At 31.5% G+C, this 24,931-nt stretch overlaps 1 protein-coding gene across 1 annotated transcript in view; it reads right to left on the bottom strand.

The window, feature by feature from the left end:
* The window catches only part of LOC145286072 (cullin-5-like), a 45,286-nt gene that overhangs the window by 16,908 nt on the left and 3,447 nt on the right, over window positions 1–24,931 (bottom strand). Inside the window, exons 2-8 of the mRNA XM_080134744.1 lie at window positions 14,734–14,840; window positions 12,077–12,176; window positions 10,933–11,115; window positions 9,542–9,683; window positions 5,293–5,519; window positions 1,427–1,520; window positions 448–578 (exon numbers count right to left, since the gene is read on the bottom strand). Coding sequence (XP_079990870.1) covers window positions 448–578; window positions 1,427–1,520; window positions 5,293–5,519; window positions 9,542–9,683; window positions 10,933–11,115; window positions 12,077–12,176; window positions 14,734–14,840 — 984 coding nt within the window. The remainder of the gene's footprint in view (window positions 1–447; window positions 579–1,426; window positions 1,521–5,292; window positions 5,520–9,541; window positions 9,684–10,932; window positions 11,116–12,076; window positions 12,177–14,733; window positions 14,841–24,931) is intronic.

Genomic DNA, 24,931 nt, shown 5'->3' with positions numbered 1-24,931 from the left:
TGCATTACATTCTATACGAGATCTTGTTATCCATCACATCAAAAGGGTTGTTTTTGTGAAGAGTTTTGTTATGGCCCTATAAATTAGTTTACAGTTATAAATTAAGATTTTGTATTTTATGTTCATAAAAAAAAAAAAAAAAAAAAGCAACAGACTTAAAATGAATAAATTATGCATATTTCATCCAGGTTTGTAAATAAAAAACAAACATTAACCAATTTATACATATTCTGTAAGATTGTAGATATGTTTTCATTAAAAATTAATTAGTGCTTTAAATAAGATTCCAAAATAAAGTCTAGATAAAAAAGCATAAACAAAAAAAAACTGATCAATCATGCACTGCTTAAATGCTAGCTATACAAAATTGTCCAATTCAAAACCAACTATCATTTGTTAAGTTTATATCAAAAACTAATGAAGCATAAAATATTTGTTATAGCTCACAGTGGTGATCGTTCTGGCAGCAGACATCATGTCTGCTAGTCCTTGGCTGACTATATGAGCTTCCAGATCATGCAGCATAGGCGCAATACCATCAGGGACTCTATCCATCAAGCTAAACATCAAACGTAATTCTGGAAAAAATAAAAGTCATCTATGAAAAAATTATATTTTATTTATTTTTCTTGTTCCTACTTTTCAAAGAATTGAATTAAATAATTTTAGAACAATCTAATAAGTTTGTCTCAGTGAAACTTTCATTACATTGGGTGATTTTTTAATAGCCTTCAAATTTCTAAACAAATTTCCTGAAATCTGTAGAGAAAATTGGTCGAAATACAACAGAACAATGAGGTTAGAGTTACAAGCTATCAATGTTAATGACAATTAAAAATTATAGACAAAATAAGCATTTTCACTTCATTAGTTTTAAGTATTAGCTATGCCAAGATTAGATAAAAAATTTAAATTTGTATAATTAAAAATTTATAAATAGTTAATTATAATGAAGATTATGTATCTGTACCTGAAATTGTCATTACCCACATCAGAATTTCAGGCGATTTTATTTAAAAAAAAAAAAGTATGTTTACCTATCTGCTTTTAATATATATTTAGATAAATTTTAGATGCAAATACATTATTTAAATAGCAATTGCATGCAGAATGAGAATTAGGTAATTTTAAACATTTAAAATATAACCATAGATTATTTTGATAAGGTAATGTTTTGATAGAATTTACTTTTGTAGACTTAAAAAAGCCAATGTAAATAACAAGGATTAAAGATCAAATTTAATTTGAAGTGAAGGGTAGAAACAGCAATAGAGACATGTTTGCTTCCTTAAAAGCCAACATGTCACACCCTAATTGCATTCAATACTTTGAGGCATTTTTTTTTCTTTTTGTTAATTTGTATGTTTTTTTTCTGTATGCTTAATTGTTTATTTACAAAATATTTGTCAAATAAAAATCCACTTACTTTCAGTTTCATTGACTTTAATCATTGCAGCACATTCATGGAGTATTGTATCTTTGAATGCAGTGACGAGCACATCTACACAACAATCAACTAACTGGGGAAGAAAGGGGAAAAGCAATGAATGCAAACTTAAAACAATCCAAGGATGCAGGGTCACCCTCCACGAGGGAAAAATTTATTTTCATCATGACTAATGTTTTTGCAAAATTCCAAAAAATCCAAAGCGAGGTTATTGAGAAAAGTGCGAACAAATGAACAGAAGTGAATTACTAGGTCCAATACTTCTTTTGTCGGAGGACAAAAGATATTTATTACCAAAGATTTTCCAAAATTCCATTCTTTCACACGACCAAGAAGTTTGAGATTTTTTTGTTTACTTATTTTATCAACTCTTTTACAGTTATTTTTTAACGTACACGATGCATACACCATATTTGAGATATGGTATAGTAGTTATTTACAGGTTTTGGAATAAAAACAACCAGGATAAAGACAACAGTCTTAAAACATGTAAATGATGGAACACTTTCCACAATCACAGAATCAATTAAATGGAATCTTACATAAATTTCAAAAATTATTTCTAAAAAAAAAAAAACTTAAATTTTGTTATTTTTAAAATCAAACAAGATATTTTGATAACATTTCTAAATTTTTTATAACCAGTTTCCTTTATAAGATCTGAAAAGATTTACATTTAAAATTTATTTTATTCACGTTTTAAAGAAACTTTATCTAACAAAACAGTGGAAAGTCAAGTTCAGAAATGTCTGATCAAGTTAATTTGTGGAAATATATATAACTAGCAGGTTGCCTAGTTGTAAAACATGTAGAAATATCTTAATTCAGAGAGATTTCATATTTATTATTATAGAGCCAATTTTCTGTTGATCATATATATATATATATATATATATATATATATATTAATTTTATTTATACAAACATTAATGACTACATATGTGCATACATGTTTCTGTAATCCCCCAACGCGGGTGATTATAGAAACATGTATGCACATATGTAGCCATTAATGTTTGTATAAATAAAATTAATATATGTATGACTACATATGTGCATACATGTTTCTGTAATCCCCCAACGCGGGTGATTATAGAAACATGTATGCACATATGTAGCCATTAATGTTTGTATAAATAAAATTAATATACCTGCTCTGTTCACTCATTGAGCACTATTTTGGTAGACACATGTTTCATTGGATGTACTTCTAGGAAACTAAACTCTACTGGCTATATATATATATATATATGTATATATATATATATAAGAACAAGTAGTTTATAAATCATGTTAAAAAACACTTTGAAAAAGAGTTAAAAACATTTAATTTTAAAAAGGAAGCACAAAAGGAGTGAATAGTCCTTAATCCGAAGTTTTGAAGAAATACTTTCCTTATCAGAGGGTAGGAATTAGCAAAATGCGGGATCAGATTTTGCTTGCAAAAGTATTCAATGAAACTACAAGTCATAGATCTTACTTGGTAACAAAAAGTGAAGCAGAGAGAATAGGGTGAAGAAAAAGGTGATTTCATGTGAATGAATAGTCTGGTGAAGGGTAAAATCAATACCGGTAAAATCCCCAAAAAGTTGATTAAATTTCCATTTCCACAAGTAAAATCCAAGGAAATCGTGTTATTGGAAGATGGTTCAAAGTAATCCAAAAGGCAGAAATCCGTGGAATAATTCACAAATAGGTACAAGGAAAAAGGGAAGGAGTTCAAATAATATTAAAAGAAAGATAAGTTGTGTAGAAAAGAGAAATGGAGAGACTTAAAACACGACTGTCAAGGCTGAGTTGATTTAAGAAGAAATGAATGAAGAAAAAAAAAAAAAAAAAAAAAAATTATATATATAGCTAAAGCTGAATGTCTGTGTGTCTGGTCACGAATAGGCTCCTATATGGTTGACTATTTAAAAAAAAAAAAAAACTGATTACATATGATAGATGTATCGAGACACAGGAATGGGTATATTTGATCCTGCAGAATGGTGGTTGGTTCATTAAAATTGTGGGATTTGCGTTCGCACCTGGTCCACAAAGTATGGAAATAAAAATAAAAAAATTAAAAAAACGTTTACAAGGGTTTTTGATATAGATGTACATAAAACATACTTATCAAAGTATTAACTTAAATAGGGATGGTATAATAAAATTGTGGGGTCTGCATTCGCGCCTGGCCTCCATAGAATGGAAATAGGCACAAACTTTAATAAAGACTTTTCTTATCTATCTGCGTAAGAATACTTTGATAATTATGTTTCAGTTTGAAGAAATATGGTATAAAATTATGGGGTGTTCGTTCGCGCCTGACCTCCATAGAATGGAAATGTCACAAAGTTGAACAAGGTTTTTTAATATAGATCCACAGAATATTGTGATAAGTGTTTCAGTGTGAACAGGTATGGTATAATAAATTATGGGGTTTATCTATTTTATTTTTACTTTCACCATATTTTTTTTCTTTAGTTTTGATACCCCCGAATTCGAAGCTATCTCTTTACAACCCTTCCTTTTCATAACCTATCATACTTTCATAAATCAGAGTCCATTTTCTGTAGGCTGTTTTTGAACCCAGCCAACGACGGGTACTTTTGCTAGTATACATATATATAATGATTAAAAGAAATACTTGGGTGCCATCTGCTACAATCAAAATCAAAACATTTAGCGCTCCAACCTTAGCCGTTCGTTATTTGTCGCTCCAGCATTGTTACTGTATGAGCAATCAAGATTTATACGAAAGTGTAAAAAAAAAAAAAAAAAAAAAAATTACTATTTTCTATCCTGAGCAATTCTTGTCATCCCAAGTAATGATGTAATAGTATCCATGTTGAATACAGTTATTTTGTAGAAGGTTTTTATTCTTCAAGCTCTTTGTATTTTCAATTGCTAGTTTGTCGTTTTTGGTTTGGTTGTTTAATAGTGAATTTTATTGTTTTTGTTCCCTGCAGAACATGAGTTTTGCAATGGGAAAGGGGTTACAGTATTAATATTTGGTACAGTTTAAGTTAGGAAGTGGGGGAGATACAAAGAGAAAAGGGAAATGGGAAGGAAAAGAGGTGGGTTGTTATTTTTGTTTTTGTAAAACATGATTAAGTTTTGCAAAAGGAAGTAGAAAACCAAAAAGCATCAATGTTAGGTGCATTTCGTCTCCAGAAGCCAATATCTTCAGACAGCCTGATCTGATAGCATCAGAACCGCCATATCAAAATGACCTAAGTATCAGCAAGATTAACATCATAGCAAAAATGATTCATCTACACCAAAATTTAACCAAATCAGGTAAAATCTGCTCTAACAAACTGAATGCCTCAATATTGAATCAGATGCGAGACAGGACTGTGGCCTATCTTCATCACTAACTATATTATCAAATGGATTCAGCAAAACATGGTGTTTATCTGTTCCAATGTTGTTCTCACAGAACTTGATTATAAAAGGAGAGTCACATTCCAATAGGACAAGCTGCCCTAGATGCATCCATCAGTTGGCATGTGGATTAATGTAGCATGAACAAAGATCATGTCAACCTGTATAAGTCCAACATCACTTTGAATGAAACATTAGATCAAGTACCTGGATACACCATTCAAAATATTACTTAATGCTCCTTTATGGGTATAAAACCTGGACAGTGCTGTGAAACTATGTATGCAAACGAGGTTGTTTACTAATGTGTTCAGTAAAATACTTTTAAGCTAGAACATTATACATTAGTTCATTTTGTCCAAGAAATTTAGATAAAACTACAATGTAAACATCAAATAAAGAACTTTAGCTTTTTTGGTTTCATCATGAAGGCTGTAGAAAATTAAATATAAAAATATAAAAAAAAAACTTACTGCTGACACTGAAGTGCAACCCCAGCCAGTTTCAAGATAACGTTTTGCACGGGTTTCTTCTTCTTTGAGTTTTGCATCGGCAAACCGCATGTAATTTTCTACGCCATTTGCCTGCAGGTATTGTGGTGCTTTTACACGGTAGAAAGAGTTGGTTGCCTCAAGATAGGCCTTCTCAAAATTTTCATGGTAAATTTTAAGTTTGTCTTCAGCATCAGAGCTCAGATTCACTAAGAAAAAAAAAAAAAAAAAAAAAAGTATAATCTTCATTATTTGAAAAGGTATTTATAATTTTGTTTTTATACTGTATTCAACAAAATTGGTTTCTTTATGATACTGAAATAATTTTGGAAAGTTTTATGCAAAGGATTGAAGCACTTCATTAAAAATTTGGATACCTCATTTAAAATTTTAATACATATTATATATTAATAAATATTCCAAATTTCAATTTCTTTTGAGCATTTTAAGGGGTTCTTTTTACAGAGAATAACCTATTTGAAAAATTCAACTACATCAGATTTACATTGAATTTGATCCAGAGTCAAATGTTAAGATTCTCTAAATTTTAATTTCTTAAAACCTATTAAGTTGAACTTGAATTTTAGATATTTTCTGTAATCAAAATCGTGTAACTGATTTTGACCAAAATTAGAATAAGGATTCTAAACATAATATTTAGTAGCATTATGTTAATTTTAATCTTAAGTGGTGCAAAACAGTTCAGTTCAGAAAATTTTACCCATCCCGAGATGGGTATTCTAGTTAATTATAAACTTGAAATTAAGAATCTTGTGTTCCTCAGTTTTCTCCAGGCAATGCTGTGAAATGAGTAACTAGTATTTTAGAATCAATTATCTGTTGCTTATTACAGGCTCCAAAACTACCTGACAAAATTTCAAATTTGGCAATTATTTGAGAAATAAAAATGTTAAAATTTAAACTTAAAAACACTTAGAAAACTATTGGTTAGAATTGTCTCAAATTTTGTATAGAGTCATTGGAATGTAGTGTCATAAGGGATCAACATTATCAGGGCTCTACGGACAGCCTTATCTTTAGTTGACCTTTAACAACTAAATATTTTCATTTACTAGCCAAATAGAAAAGTTACTAGCAAAACCAACATGATTTTTAGAATATGATACCATAGTTCTGTGGCGAGTATGTACATAAAGATTTTTTAATAAGTGTAATTCTAAATATACAACAAATTTTATATTGATACTTGAAGGTATACACATTTTAATTACTTCAGATATTTTTTAAATGAGTATATTGTTCTATTAAACTTTTGTTTAAATAACTTTGTTCATTTTATATAAAAAGGTTGAAAAGATACTTTTCATTCAGTAGTGAGCTTTGGAAGATTGATGAAAGAAATACAATTGCCAAAAGATAAGCATTTCATTATTTCTAGTCACTACTTTGAAAAATCACTCGCAAATGCAACGGTTTCACTCAATGTAGAGCCTTGATTATACTACTAACAATAAACAGAACCCCCTAAAATAATGGGCAGAATAGCACTACTTTTGCATGAAGAGCCTTGGAATTTCATGTATATAATAGAGGCTTAAAGCATACCAATGGTTAGCAAAGATACCATAGCGTACAGCAAAGTCCCGACTGTAACCTTGGAAAAAAAAAAGTGTGCACCATTCCTAGGTCATAGACCATGTTAGGTTTGGTCATGATTGGTCTAGTGGTGTAGGAGAAAATATATAAATGGGCTATGACCTTGAGCTTAAACCTTGAAAAATGGTGTGCACCATCCCTAGGTGAGGAACCATTATCATGCCAGGTTTGGTCATGATCGGTCCAGTGGTGTGTGCTGTAGGAGAGTTGCGCACACACATATTCTATATATGTGCGTAACTCCTACAGCCCACTACACTGGACTGATCATGACCAAACCCAGCATGATGATGGTTCCTTACCTAGGGATGGTGCACACCATTTTTCAAGGTTAAGATTGAAGGTCAGTCATAGCCTATGTATTTCTTTTTTTTTTTTTTAATTACATTTTCACCCTAAACAAGACACATTGCCACTTTGTTGTAGGGGGCTACTATCAGGGACATAAGCATCAGGGGTACTGTGTAGGAAGTTGGGCAGTAAGATGTCGGTTCACCTTGCACTTGAACTTCTGCATGTCAGTAAAGTCTGGGAAGCAGGGAATTCCAAAGTCTAGCTGTTCTGGGGAAGAAACTATTGGAGTAAAAGGCATCTAGGGATCTCTATGAAGGGGTGGGATTTAGCTGCTTGTCGGTATTTACATCGAGGGGGCACAAGTACTTGCAGTTCGTCAGAGCATTCACCATTAAAGTACTTGTAGAACAGGCAAAGGGATGCAACATTTCATCGATGGGACAGAGGCTGAAGTTTAGCTGACAGTTCAGGACCAATCAGATTGGCGACTCTTTAGAACCTTGTCTAGGAGCGAGAGACAAGTGTCAGATGCACCAGCCCAAATATGACAATACTCCATACATGGGCAAATGGTGGCCTTATAGAGGTATAGGATACTTTCAGGCGTTAATAGCTTTCTAGCATAGTAGAGAGAACCCACCTTCTTTACAGCAGTCCTGGCAATGTTCTCAATGTAATTGTTCCAACTCATGTTTCCTGTGAACGTTAGGCCAAGGAGTTTAAAAGATGTATTTTCAGATAAAGTCATTGGCCATTGCTATTGGTGAGAGGGAAGGTTTCTTGTAATTATTGAAGGAAACCAGTTTAGTCTTGGCAGCATTGAAGGTCGCCATCCATTTTTGTCCCCATTTCACTATGGATCGGAAGTCTTCCTCTAGTGTTTCTGCCATTTCTTTAGATATGTGTTCATTTGTTTTCCTGTCGTGTCTGTTATAGAGCATGGTGTTGTCAGCATATATACCCATCTCAGACAATTTTGTCAGGGAGGTCATTTATGAATATTAGGAATAACAGAGGTCCAAGGATAGACCCCTGAGGCACTCCCGCATTTATATCATATTGTTTAGATGTACAACCGTCAAGGACAACCTGGATTTTTCTCTTATCTAAGCAGGATCTAATTATGTTATGTATTCTTCCAATGATGCCATATGAGCTGATTTTCTTAAGACCCTCATACCATACCCTGTCAAAAACCTTAAATATATCTAGAGCTACCGCTCTACCTTCCCCCGCTTCGTCCAGTGACTGGTATATACGTTCTGAGATTACATTTAGGATGTCTGCTATGGAACCATATTGTTAGTCTGTCAGAAGTTTAGCATCTGTAAGGTGATGGACTAGAGCTTGGTTAATTATGGTCTCAAATATTTTGTTGAAAAGTGGGAGGAGGCTAATGGGGCGATAATTTACTGGGTCAGTTCTTTCACCAGAATTCTTGAAAACTGGCACTACAGAAGCAATTTTCCAGCAGGCAGGAAAGCAAGATTCAGTAAGGCATTTGTTGTAAAGTTTGAAGAGAACTGGAGCTACTTCGGCGGCATACTTTATACTTTTTTTAATAGCACAGCCGGGATGAGATCAGGTCCACATACGTTTGCAGTGTCAAGCTATCTTATGATAGCATGCACCTGAGCAGGGGTGATTTTCAGATCGTCTAGTGTGGCGTCTGTCTGCAAAGGAAAATCAGGGAGGGGGTAGTTAGCAGAGTCCAGTGTGGAGTTGGAGGCAAACCGTCTGACAAGCATGTTAGCCTTTTCAGTTGCTGAGCAAACAACCTCATGATTGTTGGATAGTGGGGAAATTGTTGATTGCCCATTATTTACTACACTGTTGTAGATTTTCCAGAAGTCTCGGGTTCCTAATTTCTGTGCTCCGATGCGTTTTTGGGTAGTTTCAGTAAATTCTCTCTTAGCTGTCGTTATTTCTTTCTTACAGTTATTTCTGGCTTCTATGTACTTCTGTGTTTGAACTGGACTTATGTCGGTTAAATTTGCAGTATGCACAAGTTGAAGTGAACCATTCGGGAGAGTGGGGTTTGCTATAGAATTATGTATGTATACTCTACTATAACTCACCACTGAAACGATCATGACAAACCTGACATAACAGTCACCGACCTAGGGATGGTGGACACTATTTTTCAAGATCAAATGTTAAGGTTGGGACTTAGCGAGTATATACATAATTATAAATTCCATTATAGACCCTCTAACAATTTTGACAAAGAAACCCTAGTATAGTGGATGTAATAAAATACCAATTGTAATGCGTAGCTAAAAAATTTGTATAGCATGAAGATAAAAAAAAAGGTGACTACCATAAGATTCTCGAACTCCAATAACAAGTTGAGAGTTAAATGCTTCACCGTTACGTTCAGAATGAACCAATTTCATTGCACTGTCTTGCAAGCGATGCTTGATGTTGTTGAAAATACTTTGATTCCATGTATCTAGCATCATCTGAAAGAGAAGAAGTAGTTAAGAAAAACACGAACCAAAATCCTTAAAAAAAATACTGAAGTGTAATGGTTCAAAGATAGAAAATGGTGCAAATTAAAAAAAATTCCAAAAAGGAAAAAAATTTAATTTCACAAACCTAAAAGCAGTTTAATTTGCAGCTTTAGATTTGTTACAAACATATTTGTTTGGAATGGCAAAGATTGTTAGAATCTCCATAATTATTTCCATTAAGGAAGTTATGACTTTCATCAAATTTGTATTCAGCATAGCATGTGAGCATGTCTATGTGTGCAGAAAGTCTTTACCAAACTCCTCTGAATTTTTGGTCTACAGGCTTGAAACTTGATATCTTAGGAGATTTGGATGTGTGGAACAATTGATTTTTTTAGCCTGTGAAAATAGTTGCTAAGGGATCAAAATTGAAAAAAAAAAAAAAAAAGTTGACCATGGCAGAATAAGTCAAATAAAGCTGCTACTCTTATTACTTTTGTGCTTGCTCAAAATTAAACATGGCTTGATCAAACTTTGTCAAAATATTGATCATAGTTTAACTTAGAACCACTTTAAATTTAGGATATCTAGGAAATCCTGAAAGTTTCACTTTTGGTGATAAGTTGTTATATTCATCATAAAGAATCCGTGCTTGGTTTATATTACAGCCAATGAAGTCTTGCATCTTACATAATCTTCAACGTTGACCTTGAAAAGTTAGGTCATGGATGAAGTGGATAGAATTTCAACATCCAATTTTTTTTTTAATTTGATATATGGATCTAATGCTCTTTGATAATAACCATCATGCAACATTTTAGCTTGATCATATGAAGCTTCCATAAGATAACTCAGAATACTTCATACAATATAGAGAAGTAAGGCCCACATAAGACTTGTTCATCCTTATGTTATCTTAAGTCTGTACTCCCATGAAAGACTTTGGTTCTTATTTGCTATGCCTATTTAAAGAAAAAATTACACTAGTTACATTAATGATATACATATATAAATTAAATTTTATTAAATATTCAATAGCCCACTCTTCTCATGCCTTATTTCTTTTAAATATTTCATCTTAAAATGATAAAGCAATTTGTTCCAAAAATAGCAAATGAATTCAATTTATTAGTAGATATATTTTTAAATTTGCTTATATTTGTATATTAAGGGGAGCAATAATGTAAAAAGCTGAAAAATATCTGGATAGTTAATTCTTTATATACAAAACAGCATAATTTGGAGTAAATCTACATACCTTGCGGACAATACTTTCTTCTCCTTGACTTTTCTTAGGCATTGTGTTATGAGCCTTCCCCGCAAGTGAAGCTTCTAGTTGACAAAATGGTTTGGGTAAATAGCCACACTGTGTGAAGAATTTACCCCATTCTGCAATATATGCTTTCAGAAGAGCAGAATCCTCTTGATGCTGTAAAACTCGCTGGAATAATAAAAGGGCTAAAATATCAGAGTTATTAACTAAATTTAAGACAAAATTGTGTAGCTACTGAATTTAATTTCATTAGTGGAGAAAATCATTTAACATTTTCACTACCAAATAGGCTCAAGCCAAAAATATTTCATTTAACATTGCTGTAATGCTACAAAACTTGCACATACATAAAAATTGATTTAAAAACCTTTTGCACATATAAGAAGCGCAATGGATAGTTTGAGCCTATCATTTGATTCAATAGGATCATTGACATTTGCTAAATTAAAAATGTTTGCCTTAATTGTTAATTTTTGTAAAATTGATTCAATAAAAGTCTACAGCATGTTTACTATTTTTATGAAATATGTGCATATTAATTCATTTTGTAAATGGCAGATATTCTTGAATTGATTCTAATAAAAAATAAAATAAACTTCAGTCATCTTTGACCAGATCTTTATTCCACTTTCAAAACCTTTCTTCCTCCCATGTTTTTCTTGGTCTCTCCTGCTACCTCAACTGTTAGCTAAAGAACTCATCCATTTTTTTCAATATGACCATACTAACAAATTTCTTTTTTGCACACATCTCCCTGTACTGTCCAGATTTAACCTTCCTGAGGTCATTGGACCCAAGCTTATCTTTATGACAAACATTACACATCCATCATATTCTCATCCCATTTTTTCCCTATGCAACATGTCCTCAACCTTCACTTGTATACATAATTATACTGTATGCATGCCTGACAAATTATTTCCTTGGTAGATAGCAAGTTCCTTAATTCTTGCAATTACACTAGCACCTGCTCCTTTCCATGCTCCAATGATAAGGTAAGAAAACTCAATGCAACCTCAATATATGTCATCCAAATATACTTTCTCCAGAGTTATTCAGTCTTCATTGACTTAAACTGCTTAATTTATTTTTAACTTGACAAATTTCTATAAGTAATATTGTTACTTACCGTTTGAGCTTGTCTAATAAATTCCAGGATGTCATCTTGTAGAGCTTGGTAGACTTTTTGAGGACCTTTGTCATCCCATAAACATACCGAATGCACAGCCCTGAAGAATAATGTCAATGATCGATTAGATAGTAGGAAAATGATTGTACTAATATCTAGAATTGGATTCAGTTATTAAAAGTGTAAGATCACTTAGAATAAGGTTATTCTTTGAAAAGTACTGCATTATATTACTTCACAAAATGTAATGACACTGTTGAAAGAGTGATACCATCTATAACAGAAACTTTAGAAAATATATGAAAGAAATTAATCAGTTTTAGAAAGAAAAGGTTTTCATTATGAATGTGAAATTCTGTGCACATGCAACTAGACTTATTTGTAGAGAGGTGAACACATTGAAGTGGGATAAAAATAGGACTTAAAAACAAGTTGAGATTATCATTTCTGGTGCTTGTCTGGAATTCCTCCACATTCAACACAAATAAAAACATCTGAATGATGTATGCACCTGTGACTAAAATATTCTATTCCAAAAATCGCATAAATTGATCAAGCAGTTTAAATTTTTATAAATAATATCTTTAAGTGATTGATAGGAATTCATAAATTTACAGTTTGAATTATGTCCAATTACCTCCCTTGTTTCCTTATCACAAGTGCATACATCGGATTTTTTTTTTATATAGAAGATATTTATAACCTGGTTTTGAAAGAGTTCCAAATGTTATTTCTATTCCTAGGTCAGAGTTACACAAGATCAGTTTAGTGTAGAAAAATCCAGTTCCCAAAAAGCATTCTAGATAGAGACAAAAAATAAGATTTCTCCTTCATTGACCAAGGATAGAAAAATGCAACATCATAACAGATACTACACTTCGCTCATAGCCAGAAAACCAGTCTGCTATGCTCTAAAAATGTAAAGTCAAACCAAACAGAAAATCTTTACATCTAGGTTATTTCTGTTTATGCTTGAATGGTGCTTTTGACTCATTTAAACAAGTCCAACCCACCCCCACCTGACAGCTATAAGGAAATTCAAGTGATTAGCATTTATTGAACAGCATGTAATTTGAGAAATTTGGTTTTGGGGTTTTGGGTTGATAAAAAGCAGGAAAATATGATTTACTAATCAAGATCATTTAGAGTACTTGTACAAATCTTTACTTACTGAATTTATTGCTTCCAAAAGCAATAATGAACTATTCTAAAAACGAGAAGTAGATTTCTATGCAAAAGAGTATCCTATATCTCTACAAAGCCACCATTCACCCATATATGGAGTATCATTGCCACAGTTGGGCTGGTGCATTTACTACTAAACTCCCTCTCAGACAGGTTAAAAAAAAAAAAGTCTTATCTAATAGGCTGCACTATTTATCAAGCTCCAACCCAGGTTGCAGTTTTGTCTTTTTGAACCAAGCAGGGAATACAAACTCTTGAGCCGGCTTCACTTAGAAAAGGACAGACTTCAAGTGATACTGCTTTTAACCGTCACCTTGGCACGTTCAAGTAATTTTCACAACCAAGTGTTTTTTTTTTTTTTAATATATATTTACAATTTTAATTAATCTTTGTATTGATATTTTTATTTTAATAAAAATAAAAAATTCTTTAATAAAACTATTTAAATCAGTTTTTAAGGGCAGAAACAAATATAATAACTGACTTGTTTGGATGTTTGCAGAAGTTTTGGATTTTTGCAACTAAAATTGACCTTTTTATGCGGAGTCTTTCTGTGTGCATTTTTAATACAAATCAATATTTAATTATTCAAAACATTAATAATTTTTTTTCTGATTGTCGTGACTAAGTGTGGTTTTTTTTTTTTTTTTATAACTAGTTATTTATCTGTGACCAAAACAAAAAAGGTAGAAGCAATATAAAAAAAAAATAAAAAAAATTTACAAAAGATTTATATTTACACAACTTTAGTGTTTGCAAATGTTTTGCAGATTTTCCCAACCAAGATTGATTTTTTTTTGTTTCATGTAGAGCGTTTATTTTATAAAACTATTTAAACCAAGGTAAAAATATTAGTTCAAATTTTGGTTTAAATAGTTTAAAAAATTTTTGAAAAATAGCATGATCTGTAAACTGCACAAGTACAAAAAAAAGTGTAGATAAGTCTTGACAAATTGATTCTCTACATATAAACATTTTGCTAAAAAGGTGTAGGGTGGGGAATACATCTGTATAGTTTTTAATAAAAAGGTTACCAAAAATTTTAATTTTAGGCGGGCAGTGTTGCATAAATTATGATAGAGACTCAAATTTTAAATCCCCAGAAATCATATATTCAAAACAAGCTTTATCTTTCTAAAACAGTCAATTTGAAAAAGTGATGACATGATACCAAACGTTTTCCCCTGATGTTTTGTTTCATTGAATAAAACCAATAATTCACTTTGATCAGAAACATCCTATTATTAACCGAGAAATTTTAATCATATCTACTGAAATTAAAATTTTATTGAAGAAAAAACAATTTTTGAATTAAAACAATTCATTTTCATGAGAAAAAAAATGTACACAGAACAATTTCATGAGAAAGTAACAAATCAAGTATTGACCTGTTTTGTGTTACTTTGTTTTCTTATACACAAGAAAACATACATGAAAAGATCAATGTTGAGAAATGGGAAGCAAATACCTACCAAAATAACTCTTGCCATTCAGGTTTTGTAACGCTTTCTTGTCGTAGAAGTTTCAGGACTGTGGGGCGCATAGTAGGCCATTTTTCTTCAAATTGTGATTGTCCTTGCTAGATAAGTTAAAAATATTAAAATTTAAAAATTTTTAATTTTCTTTTACAACTAAGTGTGGAAGGAAAACTTCCAAGTACATAAAATGTCAAAACAAATTCAGTATATGAAGCCAATAAATCAATAATTAGCCAGCTCCTACAGTGTTTACCGCTTAGGTAATTCCAATGTATCATTTAATATTTCAACAGAAAAGGAAGAGAAAAAGTAAAAGTTACAGCATTACAAACTATTTTTAAGCTTACAAACTGAAGTTTTAGTTAATTCTTTTAAATATTTTTAATGTAGTAAAAACTTATTCCGACAAAATTATATATAGTATATAGCTATTCCGACAAATTTGTTCATATGCTGAATTTTCCTATTATCTATATATAAAGTAGTAGCGTTTGTGTGTATGTGTAAAACTTCTACAACCCACACCACTGGACCAATCATGATCAAAACCCAACATGATGATAGTCTCCAATCTAGGGATGGTGCACATTTTTCAAGGTCAGGTACCCGAGCGAAATCCTATGCAAACCACAGGTATCTTTGTGTGTGTGTATTAGGTTGGTGCAAAAATGTCATTTTTTTTACGTCGATATATCTGATAGAAAAAAAATATTTGCACCAACCTAATATCTCCTTGGAATAAATTGTCAAAATATTCTTAATCATCTTCATGCATCACTCACCAAAAGAAACTCTAGAGTTTGTTATACAATTGCTATTTTTTTTTATAGTCATAAATCTCACCTGTCTGTTTAAATGTATGTTTGTCTGCCTAAAATTTTCGACAGAGGCGACGGATTTTCACAAGAGCTGTATCATTTTGAAGCTCAACCCTTCGGATGACAAATATCGAAAAATTGGCTAAAAACATTAATTTCTTCACCCTCAACTGGGCACTTCACACTTTTCGCTGATATTTTCGAAAGTCATCCCAGCTTTTCGATTGACTAGCCTTAATTTAAACCCACATCACTTTCGGTTTGGCGATGGGCGCAACAGAAAAGACGTCACATGTCCTTTTCCTCCTTCACGGTACAGGTTCGAGCCTGCCAACCTACTACCACTTTTTTGCTCAACACACCTCCAAACACCCGGGCAATGCCAGACATCCAGGCTAGTTAGTGATATGCAAGAATCCCTGTGTATAACAATAGAACAGCTTATGCAAATTAAGCTGTGTTGCTGTGTTTCTGTGCCACAGCACATGTCTATGAAGTTGGAAAATGCAAACTGATGAAGCATAATTTTTTCTCTATTTTGAAGAGTGTGCATTCGTAAAAATGAGAATAGACTTATTTTTAGTTATGCAACAAGATTGTAACTTTTTCAATTTTCTTTTGTTCTAAAGATGGGGGACCCCCATCAGATGCTAGACATTCACCTATCTCATACATTCTGAAAGGTCTTTTTAAAATTCTAACCATCCCTTTACGTGATAAAGATATGTCACAGTTTATGCATAGGTAAAATAAGGCAGAGATAAAACTGACTGTTATTTTGTTTGTGATTTTAATTTATAAAATTTATCAATGGACAAAACACTTGTATTGCAAATAAAAGGATAAACATGTAAATTATTTTAAATTGCATTCACATGGAATAACAAGAGCACAAATGAGATTCACATAGAAAAGTTGTTTTTCTCAATACCTTTTAGAATGAAAAAAAATGCCATGAAAACCATTAAAACCAGTGTTAATTTTATTAAATTTTACTTGTAAATCATTTTCAATGCATGTCATGAATTTTGCACATTTAAAATTTTCAAACGTTTTGTCTTTTTTACTGGCTTAAATTTTCCTATTCTCTGCATTTCAATATATATTAAGCAACCTGTCAGCATCATCTATCATTTATTTTTACTATGTCAAATATTCATTTAAAGATATATTTTTCCAATTAAAAGTTATACTAAGGGTGGGTGTCAAAACATTAAATGACAAATGCAGCTAATCTAGAAGTTGACTTGGAATCAGTTGTAGATTGGAGTACAAAATGGCTTGTTGATTTAATCCTATTAAGATGAGGCTTCTGTCTTTCAATCGTAGGTGTGCCTCTTTTCGTCCCGAGATTCTTATGGATGGCTCTGCGTGAGGAATAATAGACTGAAACTTTATTTTCTTTTCTCATCCTTTCTGCTTCTCAAAGTAGGTTCTAAACACTTTCTCAATCTCTACAAATTTACTATCACCCCATATAGAGTATTGTTATATTTGGGCTAGTGAATCTGTCCCATTTGTAGGTTCTTGATAAGGTACAGAAACATATCAGCAATTTAATTGACCCCACTATCTTCCGCAACCTCTTTCTCAGACTTGATGTTGCTAGTGTCAGTCTTTTGCTATAAATACTATTATGGCATATGTTTTTCAGAATTCTGATCTTATTCCCTGGTTCTTTTATTCCAGGTAGTTTGATTCATTGGTCTAGCGGTCTTCAATTCGTTATTTTAATACCTTATTGTAAGGTAACTTACAATAGTTTTTCCAAGAACCGCAGGTTTACGAAACTCTTCCTGCTGACCATTTACCACCTACTTTTAACCTTGCTTTTTTCAAAATTAAGGTCAATAAGCACCTCCTGTTTTTGCGATAATCATCTTTTGTTCTTGTTAGCTTGTTACATTAAGCGACTTCATGTTTTACTTTGAACAATTTCCATAAATTTTTTTTTTTTAATTAAAAACATTTTTACAGAGTTCAGAAAAGATGGTTTCAAAAGGCAAACGAGCAAGAATGGGGAAGCACTATTAGTCTTGTGTGCTGATATTTTACTTAAAAAAAAAAAAAAAAAATTTTTTTTTTTTTCTCTCTCCAAACTTTTCTTTAAACTTTTCAGGCATTAAAAGTTCACATATCAAATAATTCTGAATATTTTCTATTAATAAGTAATGGAGCTTATTTTTTTTTATAAAAACTTGTCAAATTTACTTCGTTGTATTTTCTTAACTGGCCAGAGAAAAAAAAAAAAAATACAAGTCTAGTTGTAATTTAAGGAGTGTTCTGATGATTGGGTGTACAATTTGAAAATCGACAAAAAAAAAAAAAAAAAAAAAAAAAAAAAAAAAAAAAAAAAAAAATACAAATTACATATTTGAAAATACTTATTCTTTCCCACCATATACATATGAAAAAAAAAAATTAGCCCGTAAATAAGAAATTGAGTCAAAGAGAATAGAATAAGCATTCCAACGTTAATTTATTTTTTTCTTTTATGCATTCAATGTTTTTATGCTCCAAGTTAAAAAACGAAAAAAAAAAAAAAAAAGGTAAAAAAATGACGATAGCAAAAAGGGATACTTTTTTAATGTTTACATTTCATACGTTACGTTTAGATACACATGCGTGGGGTCAAACTTGATTGGATATGGCTGAAATTTTACAGGCTATATAAAACATAGGTCCATTTCTGCTGGACTTTGATTTATATTTTTACGATCACAGGAAGCAAAGTAACCACCGAGCAAAGTTGACAAAGAATATTTCAAAATTGATAAGAAATCAGCATATATCATCCATTTCCATATAAATAGTTTCATATTTGATGATTATTAATTGTGCGGAAATTTCTTTAAAATGTTATCTTTTATAGAAATTCAAATCCGCTTAATGGGAAAACGGCTCACTATGCGCTGAGCTGACTAGAGTATTCTCTTAAAAATAGAAAGCTGTTTTTCTACTTTCGTCTTACTAAACTAGTTATTTTTTATTCAGAGTTTGTCAATTTAAAAAAAATTTAAGTTTTTCAAATTTTATTTCTAAATACGCACCAAAACTATTGTTTTTAACGTTTTTAGTACAATGTTGAATTTCTTAATTTTACTTAAAAACAAAAAAAAATATTTTAAAAAAATACTTTAATTTTAAATAAAAATTGATAATTTTAAAAAAATAATTATTGAAAAATATTGCAAAGTGTTTACATAGCTTGTTCTTTGGGATGAAACCTCCCTTCCAAAACGAAAAAAGCTTAACCGTTTTTACTATTTTAAAGTTTTTTTTTTTTAAAGTTTTAAAACAAGTAGTGACTAGTTAACTCAGAACAAGTGCACATGGTGGAAATTCTTCAGGGTTTAAATGTATTGTAATGCTTTTATGGTGGTTGAAAAACGTTTTCCATTTACTTGCCTCTTGGTTGGTTTTTTAATGTAGAAAAGCATTTGTTACTAAAAAACTAAATGTAAAAGCAAGTTAAGCTGAAAGTTAAAAGAAAAAAAGTTTCAGTCTATTATTCCTCACGCAAAGAATTAAAAAAATTCCAAGAAATTTTGAAACTCATTAAGATAAATAAGAATTACCTTTTAAGTAGTTAATAAAATTCTTGTACATCATATTAAATGTTATGAAAAGTTCTGACGTTTTTATCATAAATTTTTGACAGCAAACAAATAGTTCAACTTAAAAATATAAGAGAATCGTAAATCTAAGATATTTTTAACAACGCGATTCCGAATCCCCCCATAATACACGATTCTTACAATTAACGATTCCGATTAATCGTCCCACCACTAATTTTAACCAATTTTGACCCCTTAATATTTGTTTTGGGCTCAAATTTAATTAAAATGTTTAATCCATGTCCAAGTAATCTAAATCTAAAATTTCAAGTGTTTAGACCCAAAATTAGCGGAGGAGTTTGATAGAGTCTGCAAAGGTCAACTCTGTAAACTTTGACCTTTTGACAGCCAAATTTTCGCCTAAAAAATGATTAAAAAGCTTGCTGCATGTCTGAATGCCCTTTATAAAATTTCAAATGTTTAGACTCAAAATTGGCTCAATAGTTTGCTAGAGACTGCAAATAAAAAAAAAAAAAAAAAAAAAATTAAAAAGCTTGCCCTATCTCTGAATACACTTTATGTAAAATTTCAAATGTTTAAACCAAAAATTGGCTGCATAATTTGGTAGAGACCGCAGAGGTCAATTTTAAAACTGACCCCAATTATGGCCCCTTGGGCTCAAATCAAATTATAAAATCAGATCCATGTCCAAGTAACCTATATCTAAAATTTCAAGTGTTTGGACTCAAAATTGGGGGAGGAGTTTGGTAGAGTTCTCAAAGGTCAAATCGTTGAACTTTGACCCCTTAACAGCCAAATTTCAGGCCGAAAACTGATTAAGATTTTCCCAAATCTCACTACCCCTTATTTCAAAATGAGAGTCAATAGACCAAAAACTGACAGAGTTATTTGGTAGGGAAGTGTACAGACATTTTCACTTTTATAGATATATAGATTAACTCACTTATCATAATATAGGAATACTCAATGAAAAAAATGTTTACCCTTATTCATTTAGTGGTAGCTTCAAACCATTTCTAGGCTTTTGGACATGGAGCCCCCATAATCTACATTACATACTTGGATAAGTATATTTCATCTTAAGGCATACAACATTACAAGATATGGACAGAGAGGCACATACCCCATTAAAAAAAAAAAACAATTTAAAGATTACATTTTTATGATAAAATAAATTGTGCTTGGATTTGAAATTGCATCAATTCTTATTCAATAAAATAAATAGGATGAGAATTTTACATTAAATTACTTTGCCTTTGTGTCTCATGCTGAGGTCAGAAGTTTCATGACTTTCTCCTGTCTGTTGCCATTTTGCTTGCGTTGCTTACTAAGTTCAAGTTGTTATCAACTGATCTCCATTTATATTAAATGGTCTATCACATGGCGTTTAGCCATCAACATTGATGTAGGACATGTGATAACCGACGGTGATAGATATATCAGTAGAGACATCTTTGTTTGGCAATTTCTTGCGGAAACTTACAGCAAAACCGGCAATTTTCTCCATCCAATGTGTTACAAGGCTAGTGCCATTTTTTTGTTGACCATGTCTTGAAGTAATAGAAAGCAAATATATGCAAGAGTTAGCATACGCTAACTCTTGCATATGATGGAATCTACCATTTTTTTTTAAATGTTGAGCTCTCTGAAGATTCCAGGCAGCTAACATACATGGTCTTAATGTCAGTTTGTCCATTAAAATAGTGTTATCAAGTTAAATTTGACTTTCAACACCTGCAACAATTTGTTTTTGTGTTAGTCAAATTTCAACAGATGCTGCGAATGAAATTGCATTTGCTACACATAATAGAAGATTGGAGCACATTTTGTAACACCATTTATTGCACATGCAGCTTTTGATGGAGTTTGAGTCACTTCAAAATTTATTGCCTTGCATGACATCTTTAGCATTAGATATGTTTCATCTTTGTCATTAACTTGGAAGCTCCCCCCTTAAGTACAGATTTCCACTGATTAAATGCTTGTGCAGAGTGTGCTGATAACTAGCATCTGCATACGAGACCTCCCACGAGGCACCACATCAAGTTTCTGTCACCGTGTCAAGGACAATTATGAACAGCAACAAGCTAAGTACTGATCTAGTGCTCACCTAAAACAATAAAATAGGTCAGAGTAGATTTGTAGTAAAATCTGGAAACTTCAATTAGTTGCTCAAGGGCCCAGAGAATAGTTTTTCTTGGCACCTTGTCAAAAGCCTTTCCTATATTGAAGATGTGAATATGCTTTTTACGTAATCTTTGACTTCAATGCTTGAAAGTCGCAAGGAATCAGAACCTTACTCTGTTGAATTTGCAATTGACATTTTTAAAAAATATAAAATCAATTGGTTGTATTAGTGCTTTAACATTTGCATGGTAGTTTTGAAGCTTAATTTTTTTTTTTTTTTTTTTTCATTTTATTTCCAGGGAAGTAATAAGTCAAATGGGTAATGGTATGGGCTGCAGTGCAAAATTAGAATCAAAAGAATTCCATACCACTTTCATTCAGGGATATTTGCAACCTTCATGTGGTCCCTTCTGCTGTTGGTATCAGAATCAAGATTGGATTCATTAAAAAAAAAAAAAAAAAAAAAAAAAACACTTCTACCTACTTATGGCTGACAGTAACATGTTAATTTCAGGCAACAGATGAACAATCATAAATTCGTTTGAGAAAAAGCTCTAGATTTTTTTTACAGACACAAAAAAACAAAACTTTTCCTTTATTAGAGGTACAGGTAAACCAAAAAGGTCACAACCGTTATTGGTTGCATTTTGATTTCATTAAAAAAAAAAAATAAATAAAAATAAATAAACCGGGATACATCTTAAGATAATTTTATTATTTATGGACTTAATTAAAAAAAACTACCTGGCAAATATACTCAATTAACCAAGTGCAAGAGAGATGCAAGCAATTGCACTTAAAATGACAGAATCTTAAAGATATCTCAGTTGAAATGTATGAGAGTATGTAAATGTCTGGCATCCGATAGGATGCTCCATTTCCAGCTAGAACAATTTTTAAATTAAGAAATTTAAATAACTAAAAGTATCTTTACTTATATTATCCTCATGGATAATATATAAGTAAAGCTATCTATTATTTTACCATATTTTTTGTACTAAAGAATTGCTGTTGCCCAAAGACCTCAAGAGGGTAAGAATACATTTATCAGGTGGACAGTGAGACAACACCTCCAGAATTAGAGATGATAGTTGAAACTGAGCAGAATATAATTAAGAGGATAGATAAGATAAGAATTTAACATTGGACTCAAAAAGGAAAATGTTGTAGCCAACTGGAAAGCAGCCCCATAGTATTGTATTCCATAAACAGGTAGTTCTTGAACTTGGCTCATAAAAGTTTCTTAGTTTTAAGTATATAGAGGAAGAAACGAAATTCAAGTGTGTAGCTTGAGTTTTTGCTGAGAATGCTTTACAAAGTGGGGTGTGGATCAGACATGCAGAAGTTCAAGTGTAACATGAACCAACATCTTGTTGCCCAACTCCGTACATAGTAACCCAGTAGTTCCTGATAGTAGCCCCCTACACCAAAGTGGCAAGGTGTCTTGTTTGGGGGGGGGGGTAAAAAAAAAATTTGAGCAACTACCATGAACATGAAAGAGTAGAGAAAGATTGGCCCATCTATTCTATGAGAAAAAAGTGATTCTATGATGACAGACTTTAATGGTCTAACAAATTTTAGTGAAGATACAGAATATTCTCCATGTTAAGAATTTCTACAAATTCGATGGGTATGGTAGTAAAAATATTAAAACCGGTTTTGCAATAAAATTACATGTACGAAATGTTGAAGTTTAAAATCTCAAATGTTCTTTTGTTTAATTATCAAAATATTTTTTAAATAGGATAATGAATTTTACCATTATTTCCGTATACTTTCGTCCTTAAGTTAAACCAAATAAAACTATTCATATTCTTAGGATTCATCAGACTACTGTTCTCATCTTTAGTGTGATGAAGCATTTCTGCTGATGTAACCTCTGACCTTCAGGTATAACTTGTCAAACTCGGGAATTTGAATGGAATTTTGAACGGAACCCTTTATTTACTTCATGGGTGCAGCATGCTTGTGTTCCATTAGCCATGACTCGATATAGGTCCTAAGAAATTCGCAATTTTATTTTTTGGTCTCCCACACTGAGAATTGAACCTTCAGGAGAAGGTCACTTTTATAATCGATTTTTCCAAGTACTCTAACCACTGCGCCATGGGTCCTTACGGACAATTTTAGTATGAATTTTAGGAACCTTAAAAAATTCATATTAGAATTGTTAGCAAAGACCCCTGGCGCAGTGGTTAGAGTACTTGGAAAAAAATCAATTATGAAAGTGACCTTCTCCTGAAGGTTCAATTCTCAGTGTGGGAGGCAAAAAAATACAATTGCAAATTATTTAGGATCTTTATCCAGTCATGGCTGACTGGAACAAAAGCATGCCCCCCCCCACCATGAAGTAAAAGCTTATGTTCAAAATTCTGTCCAAATTCTTGAGTTCGACAAGAAGGTCAGAGGTTACATCAACCGAAACGTTGCGAAAAATCACTCAAGATGAGAACAGTAGTCCGATTAATCCAAATGATACTCTTAAAAATTCAGAAATGTCAAACAAAACTAAATTTTGTTGCAATATTTTAATCTATTAGATATAAAATAGCTTTCAAAATCTTTTCGCTTAGAATTTTAGGTACTTTGCAGAATTCGGACAGTGCTACTTTTTAGATAGGGAATCAAGTTAAACTTAATTTATGATTGTTTATTAAATCATTAAGTGAAAGTACATAATAGCTAAGAAAAAAAAAAGTGTTAAAAATGAGTTTCAAAATAATATTTCAACATGGACAATTAAATGCTTCCAAATTCCTTTAAAATTTAAGTAATTCATTCCTTTTTTTCAAAGATTTAAAATGGTTGCCTTTCTTAAGATATGAAACAGCAATTTTCAAGTCTTTAAACTGATAAAAGTTTTTTGGCTTGAATTGTTGACTTTATTTTTAAAGCTTTTATATGAAACTGATGAATAAATTATTAATGAACACAATATTTACATTTCTGGAAGGAATTCAATAAAGAGTATGTGTATAAAGAAACTGCTTGCAATAAAACTGATCAGTTGTCATTGAAATGCGAATTGCACAAATGCTTTCAAATATTTTTTAATTCTTAAATTTATAAACTAAGGGCCAGGGGTGTAGTAAAAGTAACAATTTTCTTTGAAGATTCGAAACTTGCATTTATTATATTTTCTTTTTAACTAACTAAAATTTTGGCTTAATTCATATATACACACAATCATACAACATATGTTCATATTTGATAAAGATTAAAAGAGGGATTTTTTTTTTTTTTTTTTTTTTTACAACTTAAACCAGCGTAGTTTTACCTCAAAAGAAATCAAAATCTTTTTTGGCTAATACATTTCAACGACCTTAAAAGATAAAAGGATGTTTTTTAAATAATAAAAATTTAATATTTTACAGTGGGGATCACTTTCCTATAATAATTTAACATAAAATGATTACCCACTTCTTGGCCAGTGGTCAACGAGATCTGTAATCGTAAGCATTTTAACACTTCAAACATTGGCATTGGGGAGGGATGAATCATAAGTTCCAAACATTTTTAAAACACGTAGAAACATTTCAAACATTTGTTTGGCTTAAAATTTATAACTCCACAATTTCCGCTTTTTTTTTTTTTTAAGATTTTCCTTGGCAAAAGATCTCACTGTTAAATATTATTTCCTGATACTTTTAAGGTCATTTACACACAATA

The sequence above is a fragment of the Euprymna scolopes genome, chromosome 10, assembly GCF_053919585.1.
Source record: "Euprymna scolopes isolate OS-2025 chromosome 10, ASM5391958v1, whole genome shotgun sequence".
Taxonomy (NCBI): Eukaryota; Metazoa; Mollusca; class Cephalopoda; order Sepiida; family Sepiolidae; genus Euprymna; species Euprymna scolopes.
The sequence above is the reverse complement of the archived record's forward strand: the minus strand, read 5'-3'. Positions and strand labels throughout refer to the sequence as shown.